The sequence below is a fragment of the Parasteatoda tepidariorum genome, chromosome 4 (genome assembly GCF_043381705.1).
Source record: "Parasteatoda tepidariorum isolate YZ-2023 chromosome 4, CAS_Ptep_4.0, whole genome shotgun sequence".
NCBI classification, from domain to species: Eukaryota; Metazoa; Arthropoda; class Arachnida; order Araneae; family Theridiidae; genus Parasteatoda; species Parasteatoda tepidariorum.
Genome location: NC_092207.1, coordinates 35,496,531 through 35,511,810, shown reverse-complemented (window position 1 = coordinate 35,511,810; position 15,280 = coordinate 35,496,531). Strand labels below are relative to the sequence as shown.

At 30.3% G+C, this 15,280-nt stretch overlaps 1 protein-coding gene across 1 annotated transcript in view; it reads right to left on the bottom strand.

Moving 5' to 3' along the window:
• The window catches only part of LOC107437838 (uncharacterized), a 327,128-nt gene that overhangs the window by 168,766 nt on the left and 143,082 nt on the right, over window positions 1-15,280 (bottom strand). Inside the window, exon 5 of the mRNA XM_016049967.3 lies at window positions 14,430-14,796. Coding sequence (XP_015905453.2) covers window positions 14,430-14,796 — 367 coding nt within the window. The remainder of the gene's footprint in view (window positions 1-14,429; window positions 14,797-15,280) is intronic.

Below are 15,280 nucleotides of genomic sequence, written 5' to 3'. Positions count from 1 at the left end.
GAGATTATCATATACATAATTTATGAAGAATAAATTTTCTGAGCGGATATTTCTAAAAACTTCTTTCTCTATTAATTAGATAGATATCTTTCTATACGGCACTGTCAACCTCCTTCCAAGCAACACCTGGCATTAATTGTACAGAAGCACGCGAAAATGTCATTAGCTTTATGTTTTGATGAATAAAAATAGATCAGTAGGAATTTTGTTTACCTAGAAAATAAAATTGTTTTCCAAGAAGAAAATGCTATAAACAGTCTTTTTATTTTGCTTATTCAGTTTATAAAAGAAAAGTATTTCAAATTATTTTTTTTTAGTTTGCAACTTAATATTTATAATTATCAAGTTTCTAGTTTATATTATTTAAAAAAAAACAAATGTTGTATTCTTCTTGGCAGGCATCGTCATTAAGGAAGAAAAAAATTAAATTTTAGGAAATACCCTGTTTTAGTGACATATATCAGCTAAGAACAAATCGTAGGAAAATAAATATTCTTAATTGCAAAATTTTTAATTCTCTCAACCCCAGACGTATCGCATTCGAAGTATACAAATAAAAAAAATATGAATAAAGTATGATCAAAACTACCAGAATATGGTAAAATTTACCATGTTTTTGGTACGATGGGAACACAAAAAAGCCAGATAATTTTTGCTGAAGCACTTTAGTAATGATTTTAATACCATAAACAAAAAAAAAAATTATTTTCAATTGCTTGAAAAAATTTGGTAAGTTTCGTAAAATTCGGTAATTTAATCACGAATTTTAACAAGCACATCAAAAGGTTAAAATTACGAAATTAATGGTAACATGATTGATTGTTCTGAAGATCATTTTGGTAATTTTATCGTGATACCTTAGATTATGACAAAAAAACTTTATTCGGTTAAATTTACTTTTCAGTTTTGTGATGTTTAAATGTTTGGTAATAAGAACTAAAATTTTGAAAACCTGAATTTCCGGTAAACCGTTACCATATAAACGCGAAAATTATTAAATGAATAGTTTAAATACCGCATGCTTAGCCAGAATTATGTTTTTTAAGCAGGAATGTCACACCGTACAGAACGGTAATTTTACCAAATTTTTTTTCTCCATGTAGTAATGAGAATTCGAAATTGAAAGACCTTTTTCTCTCGCGCCTGAGCTCTATCATTGACGGTTGGTGTTTCTAATGGCACTTACCAAACAGCAAGCATGCTTGGTGAATCAAATTATCACCAAGCAGGCTTGCTGGTTGGTGAGTTTCTTGTATTTGTGCTGGAGAAAGTGAGCTTCTTGTGTTTCAGTGGCGCCATCTATGGCTAAGAATACGATTTCAGCTACAAACATGTCAAAGCCCGTTAATTGGGCGGACCCATTCATACATCCATTTATTCATCCACAGATCGTTATTTTGACCTGAACCAGACAACGATCGATCTCCGATTCAGTACCTCAGAGGTATTGATTTGTTATGGGAACATGGTGGACTTTGTGACCCGACAGATTTAACTAACACCAGTCACCATTTATTACACGGGGAGTTTCGGTTCCGAGGATCGAACTCAATCATTAGAGAGCTGTGAGTTGAAATGTAGAAATATATTTTTGATTATTTGTATTTATTATTCATAAATAAATGTAGATTGTTAAATTTACTTTGAAGTATCTTTTTAAGCATGCAAAATACAAGACATAAATTTTGAATAAAAGAGAATGGTCGCATAGTAAATGTGAATCATACGGAGATGAATGTCAGGGAATATTGATTGAAACGAAGAAAAATTGAAACTCGTAAAACGTAATGTTATATAATGTGAAACACTCCCAGAAAGTCTTATAAATTTCGTCTTTGTAAATTAGTTCAGAAAATTTAATTGATAAAATTGAAAAGTCCATATCACAATTTCAACATCTATTAAACACTCGTAAAAAGTTTAAAAGGATTAGCGAAAGTAAAAAACAAACTCAAGTGATTCATAAAAGCTAAAGTGAGGGAATTTATATTTTTGGAAAAATGAACTTAAAACTATAAAGCCATACAAAAAGAATACAAATAAGAGTTAAACAAAATGGTTGTAATGTTCTGAAACGAATATGAAAAGAGTATGCAGAGGAGTAACGGGAATGAGTTGAACGAGTTTAGAATAATAATATTATTAGAAACAACAATAAAGAATTTTCTAGAATTTTCGTCGATTTTCAACTATGACTTAATTTAGGCTTACAGTACATTCATTCGTTTCAATTTAAAACTCAATTCGGACCTCTGTGCAGTGTTAGAAATTTCCACACAGAAATGATTAAATAGCATTTTATTTAATTGATAATTTACCATATTCAATCAAAGCTGTCAAATAACCTTAAAAAAGATGATATTAAAACTGTTAAATGGAAGAAAAACGTTTATTGATTGTTTTTACCTAATACGGTTTAACAACCGTAATTCTATCCGTGCCAACTAGGCCCAACTTATGCCCTATTATTCCGTGAAGCTGGATACATACTGTAGTTGAGAGTCTAATCGGTGAATCTCATCACTGTGTGAACACGGGTTCGAATCCCGTCCTTGATACCACAATATTACTTTAATTACTTCAGTACATGAAGAGCGTCCTGCAGTCCTCAAATGGTGACCCTGGATTATTAGAGCACGCAGCTATCATTAACGCGTAGATGGCGCTGCATTCTCAGAGCTTCAGTGTTCGCTTAAATTTCATTTTTATAGTTTAGAAACTATGCCAGTTGTAAATGGTTACAAAACTGTATAATTTTGAATTCATGGTTTTTAACGGCACCAGTTATAAACAGTTTCAAAACCGTAAAGATAAAATATGTTCGCAACTATTAACTTTATGTTTAATCCGATGGATAGACGGGCTACCGGTTAATTCACCTTAATTTCAGAATGAAAATTCTAAAAGGAAGGAATTTGTTTTTCGAAGTTTGTGCACTCCAATTTATTTTTGACGCATGAAGAACTATTTTAACTCCTTAACGATCGGTTAATTTGTAAGAAAACGGTCATAAAAGTGCCTATTTTTTGGCTTTTGTATTTGTATTACGTATTTGATTAGTGCTGAAATCTAGTTTAAAATAAACTAACTATCTACAATTACCTTAAATATCCTAGTACTGCTATCTGGTGTGTAAAATGAGAAATAAAATGTTTTCCGGGCAAAAGAAATGAATTAGTTTTATTCCTATTGGCGCGTTACTACTTAACACTTCAGCCCGTCAATATCACGGGAACGAGAAATAGCGGGCGAAAACTCACCCTGTCATTTTCACGGGAGCGAGAACGAAGGGGTTAAGAGGTCGTTGAGAGAAGTAAAGGTGTCTGAAACAATTTGTTTGAGTGTGGAAAAGAGTATAAATAAAATAGATAAATAAATAAAATTGCAAAAAAATAAATTTCGAATTTTTATTTGATTTTCGAATATGTGATTTTGATTGTCATAATTTTTTTTTCAGTACCCAACTCAATTCGGCCCATAATGCAATTTTTTTTCCGAAGGTGGCGCATGCCAATTTATTTTGGACCAATGTAAAATTAGATTGAAAGGTTGATTAAAATATTTTTGCGCGTATATGAACAGGTTGGATAAGTGAAAAAAAAAAAGATTATGTGAGGTGAAAATAAATTAATAAATTGTCTGAATTTTTATAAATTTACATATTTTTCTCATATTTTGATGTCCAGTATTATTATTTACTTCAAATTCCAAAGTCAATTCGGACCTTTAAGAATTGTTTGGAGTTTTTTTCCCGAACTTGGTGCGTGTCAATTTATTTTTGACGTATGTAAATCGATGCTGACAGGTTGATACAATATTTTTTTGTATATGGAAATGAAGTCGACAACGAATAGCGTTCGGCAGCCCCTTCAAGATGTAAAATATTTTATAAACGATGAGGATAAAAAAAGAAAATCAATCTTTTTGCATATTCTGACAACTGCGAAATAAGAGCATTATTGTGTGAGTGTATTGTTATAAGACCTTGAAAAGCGTTGAGAAAAGCAACAAAACAGCTGAATATTTCGCACACTATTCTATTCAAAATGATGTAAGAAAAAAGATAAAAAGTTAATATTTTCCTTTTTTCCTTGGCAACAGTCTTAGATTGTCGGCGATGGAGCACAGTTCAGTTCGAAGTAAATGTAAAAAGGCAGCGTGTAAATTATTATAATTTCAAAAAATGATTTAGTATTTTTTTACTTTCACAAAAATGCATGTTATGCATTTTTATTGTTTAAAATGCAATTTTGCTATGCTAAGTAACTAAGCCATTGATGTAGAAGTTAAAAATGTTTAATAATATTTTTTTAATATTTCAGAAAAGGCATGAAATGAATTAGAAAATCCCATTGATAAATTTTAAGTAAAGAAAAAGCGGTAAAAATAATGAGGGTAAAAAACAAATTAAATAAACAGGGGTAGCCGAGCGTAGCTACGAAAACCAAAAGAGGTAAACCAGGAAAGAATACATTTTCAGGTGGAATGCAAAGTGTTGAAGAACTGATGTCATTTGCAAAAAAAAAAGAAAAAAAAGAAAAAAAAAGAAAAAGGGGTGTGCATAAGATTGAAGCAAAACTTTAGAGCATTAAGAAGTCCAAGATCCCAACAAAATGCGGAATTAAATTATTCACAGAATTCTTGATACCGGACATATGTGTCGTGCTCCTTTATCCTAAATTTCAAAGATTGTCCGATTTGCCAGATGCGTCATTTTTTAATAAACCCTTTAATTACCCTTTTTAATAAACAGCGTCTCCTTTGGCTATCACGGTTTTTCCCCCTTTATTATTTTTTTCAATTTTTTCATTAGCAACGCTGAGTTTTTTTTTAAAAATCTGCTTTGATTTCATCCTTCACGTGATGATGGGTTTTGATAGCGGAAGTGTGTTTTGAGCGCGAAACGTGCCAACTTTCCTCCTCTTAATTTTTTGAAGCTAATTAAATTTTACTATTGACAAGTATTAAAAAAAGACTTAATATATATAATCGAGGAATTTAAAGTATAATGTTACAAAATGAAAAAAAAAAAAAATTCGAGATTTTATGATGTATTTATGAGAGTTAAAAAAAAAACGCAAATTTTAATTTAATATGAACTGGAAAAAAATTATAGTTTTGTAGCATCCTATTTAATGGGCAAAACAACTCCCACCAAATTAGCTTAAATAAGAGAAAAAACTGTCTTGTAATTTAATTATATATAAAGAGAAAAAAAAAGTTAATTTTAAAACTTTACAGAATAATCTTATAGATTTGCCTTATATTAAAGCCTGTCATTTGATGAATGCTCTATCACATGCCAATGGAAATAACAAAATATTTTATCTAGATACTTCAGTTATGTTTTCACCTTTCGTAAATTTTATCTTATTACATTTTATTATTACATTATTAAGATTTACATCTATTTAAACGATTCAATTTTGTTGAATGTTAAAAATCGTTTTAGAAAAAGATATTTCCAAAGCAAAATTTTTTTTGTAATAATTATTTGTTAGTTTTTATGATTTACTTTAATAATGGAGTAAAAAATTTTGATTCTTCAAGTAAACAAATTTTTTCTCTCAATTTAAATTATATTCTTTTTAAAAACAAATACTTTATTCCAAATACTTCATTTTATTCCAAATCGACTTAATAATTTCTAAGGAAAAAAAAGTTGTATGTTTAAATTTTTATTTCTCGAGAACTGTTTGATTGATTCCGTTCCGTGTGTCATTTAAAATTGCATTGTTTAAAACTAAAAGAAATATACCCTTCAGCTCAAATTCTTTTTGTCGAATATTAAAATAAATAATAAAAATGAATTTTAACATTTTTCTTGAAATTGAGTTTTATAATTGTGTGCAAATATATTTTGATTTTCTTTTATAGACTCAGAAATATACAGAACTGACAAATACTGGAATTAATAAACTAAAATTAATGGATCTAACTTTTTAACCGCTTTTCAGGAAATCTATAAAGTATATATTTTCCAGATTGCTTGAAAACTCTTTTATATTTTAGACATAATTTTTCAACTGCAGCTACTTGCGATGTGTACTTTGGATATTTAAATCAAATATAATTTTCAAAAGGTTTCTTTTTATATTTTAAAGAAGACTTATGTTTTTAGTTCAAAGAAAGTTACATGTTCAGGTACATTTATTTTATCATGCTTTCAATTGGAAAGAAACTTTCAGTTCCTGCTAACAGCTCAATATTTAAAAATATTATTACTTTATTAGAATTTAAAAACAACATTTTTGTAATTTGACATTATTTAAAATAAAAATTTAAAGCGAATGAAGTACAGAATTATTTATTTTTCTATAAAATCATGTTTGATAAACAAAAATCTTCTAGCCTGTCACTAGGTAATGCATTAATAATATGTAAAAATATGAATGTATAATAAGTAAAAATATGAGGTAAATTGTATAAAAATTCTTATCTTCATGCTACCAGTGAAATTGAGCTTTGTGCAAAACGTGTTTAAGGTTTTAAAAAGTAATAGATTATTGACACTTTCACTTATACTGATTAGATATAAAATTCATACTTTAAACTTTGAAACCTTTTTATTTTTAGACATTTCAAGCAATAAGAAATATTTGGAATTTTTTTCAAAGTTGTATAACTTTTATGTTATAAACAGAGTAGTAAATTCACATAATTACACATAGTAAATTCTGTACTCTAATTATAAATGTTCAGGTATATAAGTTATAGTATTTTAAGCAGCAATAAAGAGCACAGTATTAGCCTATCAAGTAATCTTAAGGAGACGTGAACTTTTGATGCAAATAATAATTTATTAGTACGAAAAAGTAAATTACAAACCTTTGTTCGCTTGATTTAAATCGTTTGATTTCATTCGTGAACCTAATTCTCGTAATCCACGCATCAAATTCCATTGGATAATAATCGTTCTCTTTTCATAGCGGAACAACACAACATAAATAACACTATTTTATTCCATGCGTTCAACTTTTTTGAGTAAAACTCACATCTAAAATCAACTCAGCGATAGGGTATAAACCTGAGCGACATGAAAGCAGTGATAAGTTTTGACGTAATCTAAACTAACCCTCACGCTTGTATGAAAGGAAATACGTCTGTGAAGCTGTACAAACATAGGTTTTTCTCTTTCTAAAAAGTTGGAGAAAGCTCTGCGGACGACATAAGTTCTGTTTTTACTTCGAACGGTTGTTTTTCTTTCTTAAATTTGTGAATGCGCTGGATGCGTTTAACGCTTCGTTGATTTTTAGCTCGTATACCTTCACCCGCATGAAAGTTTTCCCTGGAAATTATAGCTCAGAAATCAGTATTTCTATGTAGGCGCATTGAAAGATTTCCGTTCGCTTATTTTATTTTATTTTCTTTTTTTGAAAAAGAAAAAAAAAGATTTATCATTGACAGACGAATAAGATAAACGAGGTGTTTACGGCTTTTTTTATTTTTCGAACTGAAATATAGCTCGTTTTTTGTTGGGATTGGGAGATTATTTATTGTTTATTTAAGAAACTGTTACATCTTTTGAGCATTGTGAATTGAAAAAGAGTTTTATTCATTTGAGAGTTTGTGTACCTCTCTTTCTTTTGAAAAATCTTTTCGTATATGAAATAATGTTTATTTATTATAGTTTATTGAAATACAAACGGAACTTTAAGAATACGATACATTTTCTAAGTTATGCTATTTTGTAAATTAAAATGGTTATTCATTTCAGTTAGTTGAAATAAGTAGGGAAAAAACGAGTGCTATACCTTACTTAAGGGGTTGATGACCTTTCTTACTATAGTGCTATGGCATGAGAGTTTCACTCCACTTCAGATATATTACCTCTCGTCTATAGGATGAGCACTACACCCCACTTCCTCAGTATAGATGAGAGTTCAATCCCACTAATAAGCTCTTAGTAGGGATGCCTTGGCATGGCTCTTTACGTTGCATGATTTGGACTAAGCAAATGCTTCTTAAAAATATTATGTATTTATTTCTTTACAACAATGAGTATATTTGAAAAATTTAACGATAACTTTTTAATCTGAAACAAATTTCAAATGAATTCCTCATTGCAAATATTCATAAGAAATTTCGCAAAATATCCTCCATTATGTTAACCATATATATGCTTGAAACATGGCATGGTTTAGACTAAACAAATGCTTCTAAATTTTTTTCACATATTTATTTCCTCACATCTATGAATAATTTTAAAGAATTTGACGCTTACTTTGTAATCTGAAACAAGCTTCAAATGAATTTCTCATTGGAGAAAAGCTACGAAAAATTCGCTAAGTGTCCTTTATTTTTATATGTATGCCCACATCGTAGCATTGTTTGGACTAAAAATTGCTTTTTGAAAGTTTTGAGTTCATATTTTTTGAAATATAAGGGTATTTTTGAAAGAACTGACGTTTATTTTTTTTAAATCTTAATCAAGTTTCAAATGAGTTCCTCATTTCGAAAAATTATAATAAATTCACAAATTGTCCTCTTTTTTGTCAATTATACATATGCTCTTAACACATCATTGAATCACTGTTTGGAGTAAATACATCCTTCTTAAAACTTTTGATTACTTTTTTCTTGACACCTATGAGTATTTTTGGAAAAATTGTCGCTACTTTGTAATCTGGAATAAGTTTCAAATGATTTCCTCATCGCAAAAAATTATAAAAAATTGCAATATATCCTTCATTACGCTAACCACATTAATCGTCTTTTTGCAGCATAGTTTGAACTAAACATAAGCTTCTTAAACATTTTCGGTATTTATTTTTTCACATCGATGGGCACTTTTGAAACAAGTTTCAAATGAAATGTTCATTAAAAAAAATATAAAAAAAATGTACTTTAATTTTATATGTATGCTCATAACGGGGAATTGTTTAGACTAAAAATTGATTCTTAACACTTTTGAGTACATATTTGACGCATATGGGTATTTTTGAAAAAGAATAACGCTTACTTTATTAGTTAAAACAAGTTTGAAATTATTTTGTCATCCCAAAAAAAAAAAAAAAAAAAAAAATCGCAAATTCTCCTTTATTACGTTAATTATACATATTATACTCTTAACGTGCGTAAACAAATCCTTTAAAAAAATTTTGAGTACTTATAGTTCTTGAAACATATTGGTATTTTTGAAAAAAATGACGTTTACTTTGTAATCTGAAAAAAGTTTCGAATGAATTCCTCATCGCAAAAAATTATGCAAAATTTGCCATTGATATCGCATTATGTTAACAATACTAATGCACCTAACGTAACATGATCTGGACTAAACAAATGCTGCTTAAAAATTTTGGGTATTTATTTCTTCACATCTATGAGTATTTTTGAAAACTACTTACTATTTCGTAATCTGAAGCAAGTTTGAAAAGGATTCTTCATTTCTAAAATATATATATATATATTTATANAAAAGTAAAAAATGTTCTTTACTGTGAACTTAGCGGTTAATTGGATGGACAGACTGCTTCCGATTATTTTACCATAATTTTCGAAGGAAAATTCTAACAGTGTACTACTGGACCTTAAAATTCATTATTTTAGCATCACAACAGTTTTTTTTTCTTAGTTTTTTCCTATAAGGTAAGATTATTGCCCAGTGGTTTAGAGGAGGCAAATATCCTCCGTACATGGAATTTGCGTCTGTCCATAGGAGGAAATAAACTGATTCTACTAAGAAACTAGAATGTTGGCATACAGAATGCCGTCATTTATTACCGTAATTTGATACGGAATTTGCTACAGTGTAGTTGCTATGGTTGTTAAGTATTGTTATGGATTTGTTTTTCTCACGTTTAATTCAATTTCATAGCGAGAAATCGGTATGTTGTATTAGTACTTTTCGTTTCCCAAAAAAATTTTCTATCTTTGGAGATAATTAGGCACCAATTTTTGTTTAGAAATGAATTTTAATTTTTAAAAATAAAAATAATAAGTAAGTAAGAAATCGTATAATAAAATAAAGTAATGAAATAATAAACAAATAAATAATTAAAAAAAATAAGTTGAGAAAATGATTATTTAGAGATCGAATTTTTTTTAAATCTCCAATACGGTCGTTTCGTAAATCTTATTTTTTATCTAGTTATTTTTATCTTTTGTTCAAAATGCTTATTTTAACCTTCAAAATATTTTTATTTTACCCTTTGAGCGGCTGATACAAATTAAAAAATACTGCCTTTTTTAATAAAATTTTTTCTTTAAAATTCCAAGTTTTTTATTTTGAAATCCTTAATAACTCTCAAAAAAAGAAAAATTCGTGTAAATTTTCTATTAAAATTGCTTCAAATTTGAAGATTTTCTTTAAATACTTATTAGCCAAAAATAAGGCAAATTTTTTTTTTTTTTTAACTTTATGGTTAGTTCAAAATGCTCTTATTTGTGAATTAAATGGAAAATAATAATAATAATAATTTTTTGCCGAAATTATATTTGGATATTGCATTATAATAAATGCTTACAAAAATTGTTTCATTAGTTGTAATAAAAAATCAAGTAAAATTAAACACAAACCTTCTTTAATTTTTGATAACTGTCTTGACTAAACTCCTCAGACGATTGCATTACCCCCTCCCCCAGCTCATATTTTGAGTGTCAAGAGTTCAAACTCATTCACAAAGTTGCAAGCGTATTCCGGAAAATCAAAATCAAATGTTTATTACTTGCACTAGTAATTATTACCCCATACTGATCAGCATATCTTCAATGTGCACCTAAACCATTAAGATTGCACTTTAGTACTCGAAAATCGTATCTTTAAATCCTAATAAGTTCAAAGTACATTTTTAGTGCACTATTCAACTGGATGTTTGCAAGCGACGTCACGCGGGGTTAGCCAATGAGATTCGACGCACATACGTGACGTCGCTTTGCATGTATCTAATTAAATATGTTTCGAAAATTGATTCAGCGTGATAATAATCCCAAACCTCAAAGCTGTCAAGTTTAACACGTCGCACAACATCGAGATTAGTCACAGCCATACGATTAGTTGCAAGTACCCAATTAATGAAACACTTTGTCGAATTCTAAATCTTTTTTCTTTTCTTTGCTGAGACACGTCAATTCTTTTAAAAATTGTATTAGTTAAAATGAAATAAAATCTTCTTTTTAAGAGATTAAAAGATTGAAGCAAATAAAATTTTAGTTTTGTCTTATAACGTTGTTGAAAATCATAATAATGCATTCAAAATTTGTTTATACATTAAACAGAATACTTTTAAGATTCCTAAAAATTGGAAAACAGAAAAAAAAAAGAATTTTCTCAGGAAAAAAAAGCATTTTATTGATTTTTTAACGGCACAGCAAACATCATTCTCTAACCTCAACAGTACTTGGTTTTCAAAATACAAAATAAATAGAAAGATTATCTGTTGTCTGAAGCACTTTTACCAAACACCACAAATGAAGTCCATCTACTGACTTTAACTGTAATCTGGGAAATTCCCTAAGTATCTAAACGGCTTATAGACTGCGAAAAAAAAGAAAAAAAAAAGAAAAAGAAAACATCCGTTAGCTGTTAGGAAAGTTTTGATAGTGTATTATCAAAACGAACTGCATTATCCCTACCAAAATATCTTTGGCAAAAATACGTTGGTATCTTTTATGGACGCAGGAAATGCCCAGGATGAGAGAAAAGAGTGTTGCAGTTTTCCAGGGGTGGGGAAAGGAATAGATCGGGATGCGTCAGCTCATTCGGGAAAAGAATTCGAAACACCCCCAAGCATCCTGCAAGTTCTTTCCTGGATTTATCGTTTCGGGCCATGTGCGCACCAAAATTTTTGTCGATACCTTTATGAGGGTTTTTTCTTCTATAGAATGTGACCTTTATTAAGTGACTCTTATGCCTTCACTAGATCGTTAAAGTAGTTTTCTGTTCGTATAGTTCTTTCTTTATGTAAAAGATTTTCGAAATCTTTCTTTTAATTTTTATTGTTATTATTTTTTGATGAAAGAAGAGATAATTTTTAAGTGGTTGAGATAAAATTGATTTGTTTTTTTAATATTTATTTTGTCCCTTTTTTTCGAGTTGTGTTTATCTATTATAAAAATCTATATGCTTTTCGCTTTTGTAAGGTTACATAATTTATATTAAGAACGGCTAGCACATTAAAAAAAATAATGAACTAAAAATTTGCGAAGTTCTTTCTCAATTTAATTATTTTAGTACAAAGAATAATAAGTTGATTATCTTTTAATAGCTGAAGGATAATTAGAGTTTTTTTTAACTAAATAGATAATTAAATAAATGAATTTCTTTTAAACAAATAAATAATATCTTAATAGAAGCTGTTGTGCGAAAATCCTTTACATTATGACCACCCTGCAAATAACATTTAAGGCCCCTTTAGCCCTCAAAACTGCAAGCACCCGCCGTGGCATTGATTCCACAAGGTGCTGATAGGTAGTCTGAGATATCTGGTACCAAGCGCTCACCATCTGGTCCTGCGATTCCCTCACATTGCGGGGGGTAGCGTGGCAGCACGAATTTGGCTTTCCAAGTAGGACCACAAATGCTCTATTGGATAAAGGTCAGGTGAATTTGGAGGCCAAGACGTGACTTGAAAGTCACTGGAATGTTCCTCGAACCAATCCATGACGATTCGACCCTAATGACATGGTGCATTGTCCTGTTGGTAAACACCATACCTCGCAGGACAAACTGTTGCCATGAATGGGTGAACCTGGTCTGCAACTATGTTCAAGTAGCTTACAGACGTCAGAGATTGTTACATGAGGATTATGGGTCCTGATGTGCCTCATGAAAACATTGTTCCTGGGCGAGAAACCATGAAAACCTGGGCGAGCCCATTGTTATAGATGGAGGGTGGTCATAATGTAATGGCCCTTCGGTGTATATAGGTCTAATAAATAAAACAATGATTCATTAAAGTTATTACCTAAAATACATTTTGATAATAATAAAATGAAATCATTATTAAAAATAAGGTTTTTTTATTATAATTTTTTTTAAATAATAAATAAGGTTAATAAATTCCGGATATGACCTATATCTCTTATCCTGCAGCTGCTTCATATTTGATACCCAGTAATGGTATCTTGTTTCATGCATTGTACCCGTAACTACAGTTGTAACCGTAGAGGATGAAGTGAATTACTTGCCTATTATCAATCAATCAATCACCGAAAATTGTGATCGTATCTTTGTTTCGATTAATGACTTATGAAATCAGAGGTATATAGTAAATAATTGGTTGTAAGCCTATATATAATTTTTGAATAGTTCATTGAAGTGACATGCATAAATGCACTTCTAGGAATCGATATGACGGTATAGGTTGCCATATGAACATAGTTGCCATATGAGCTATTGGTTGAAAAGTTGATGTGGGGTAAAGGCCTGTTTACACGGTTCAAGTTCTTGAATCCGAGAAATTGGTAGAATTTCTCTGTCCAAGAAATTGGATGATTCGCCGACACTATCCAAGTTCTTGAATGTCACTGATTGGCCATCAGAAGAAAAACTTGCGCTTGCGCATTGTTCATATTCATCATTATAAAATCATACTTACATAACTTTAAAATTATTGAATAAAATCATAATAACACAAATAGACCGTAACAGATTAACTTATTTTCACTAAAATATATGAAAACAAACAACAAAATGACACAATCTGATGTCTGCTTGTTGACTTCACAAAACTTAAGAAGCTGATCGGTTAAGGGAGGAAAAACTTGGATGGAAAATAGAACATGCTCTACTATCGTCCAAGAACTTGGATCAAGTACTTGGGTGATTGTTTACACGATCCAAGCTCAAAGCAAAACAAGTTTCCATCAATATCAATCAATCTCAGTCCAAGAAATTGGAGCGTCTAAACAGGCCTTAAGACCGGGTAGCTAGGATTTGAAGGTCTGTTTGAGCTATACTGTTCGACCTAGACCAACACCTCCTAGAAGTATGAAGGCCTCAGCACGGATCAATTTTGTAGTCCGATGTGACGAAGTTAACTGCGCAGTTGATGAAAAATAAGAAAGATGTCATTACGTTCGGGGTACTAAGCTGCGCAGTGGTTGAAAATACGGCGTATGTCATTACGTTTGGACTACTAAAGGATATTTATGGTAACCCGTGCAGAGGCCTACTCTTTTCTAGGAGGTGTTGCCTAGACACTGTCAGAATCAAGATATTTATTGTTTAGTTGTGTACAATAAATCCTTATTGAAAAGTCATAGGTGTACTGCTTTTCTTATAAATGGAGCTTGGCTAGTCGAAAGTTTGCCGATTTCAAGATTAGACGAATCGTATCCAAGTGGCAATGCCATGCAATGGTGAGGTGTTTTAGTTGTTTTAATAATGCTATTTAAAGTTAACTTTTTTTTAAAGTTTCGTTATAGTACAAAGTTTTCCAAACACGTGATAGTTGTTTAAATACCAATATATCTTATTAATGACTTACCTCCTGGTGTCAACAAAAAATTAGGTTTCTCGGGTTTTGTTGAGGCCGTGATAGAAAGATCCAGTAGCCTCTGCATGCTATCAAAGTTGAAATATCCGATAGAAACACCGCCAGATCTGGATTTTGGCGGTGGTGCCTCTTCGACCATTACTATTGGCTGGCTTTTGGCGTTTGATGGCACAGTAGAGTTGTCATCATCATTGTCAAATGAATCCGGTGCTGATTGTGTATTCTTCCGGACAAAGTTTCGTTTTCGGCGGTTACTATTTTGGCGTGAGGGAGAAGAAGATGCTGGAGGGGGTGTTTGAGGGGATGCATCACTTGGAGGAGTATCTGTTCTGGAAGAAGGGGCACTATTCAAGCTCAACTATAAGAAATAATAAGAAAAAAATAAACAATTATTATTGTAAAGTACTACATGATTCATAGGCAAGTATTTAAATTCGTTGAATATAGATGTAAATCGGGGAGAACTGAAAAATATTACAAGTGTTGATGTTTAAGCCCAATAAAAGTCTAATACATCTCCTCTAATGTAAGATTTGGTTGCCCTTTTTTATTCATTGAAGGTAGGAGGTCAAAGAAAAAGATATTTAAACCTTGCTATCTTGAAAGGTTACATATTGTTTCCTATTGTCATTGAATCAAATGAGGACAAAACCTATTACATGGTTTAAGTTTGAAAATTTTAGGAATTTAGTATGTACTATATATAATAAGAAACATAATATTTTCCTCAAACCTATTTAAGCTTCTGATAAAAGTATTCATACCCTAAAGATCCTTTGAATTTTTTAACACTGGATTGAATAAGATAAAATTTAAATCGATTTAAATATATATATATATAT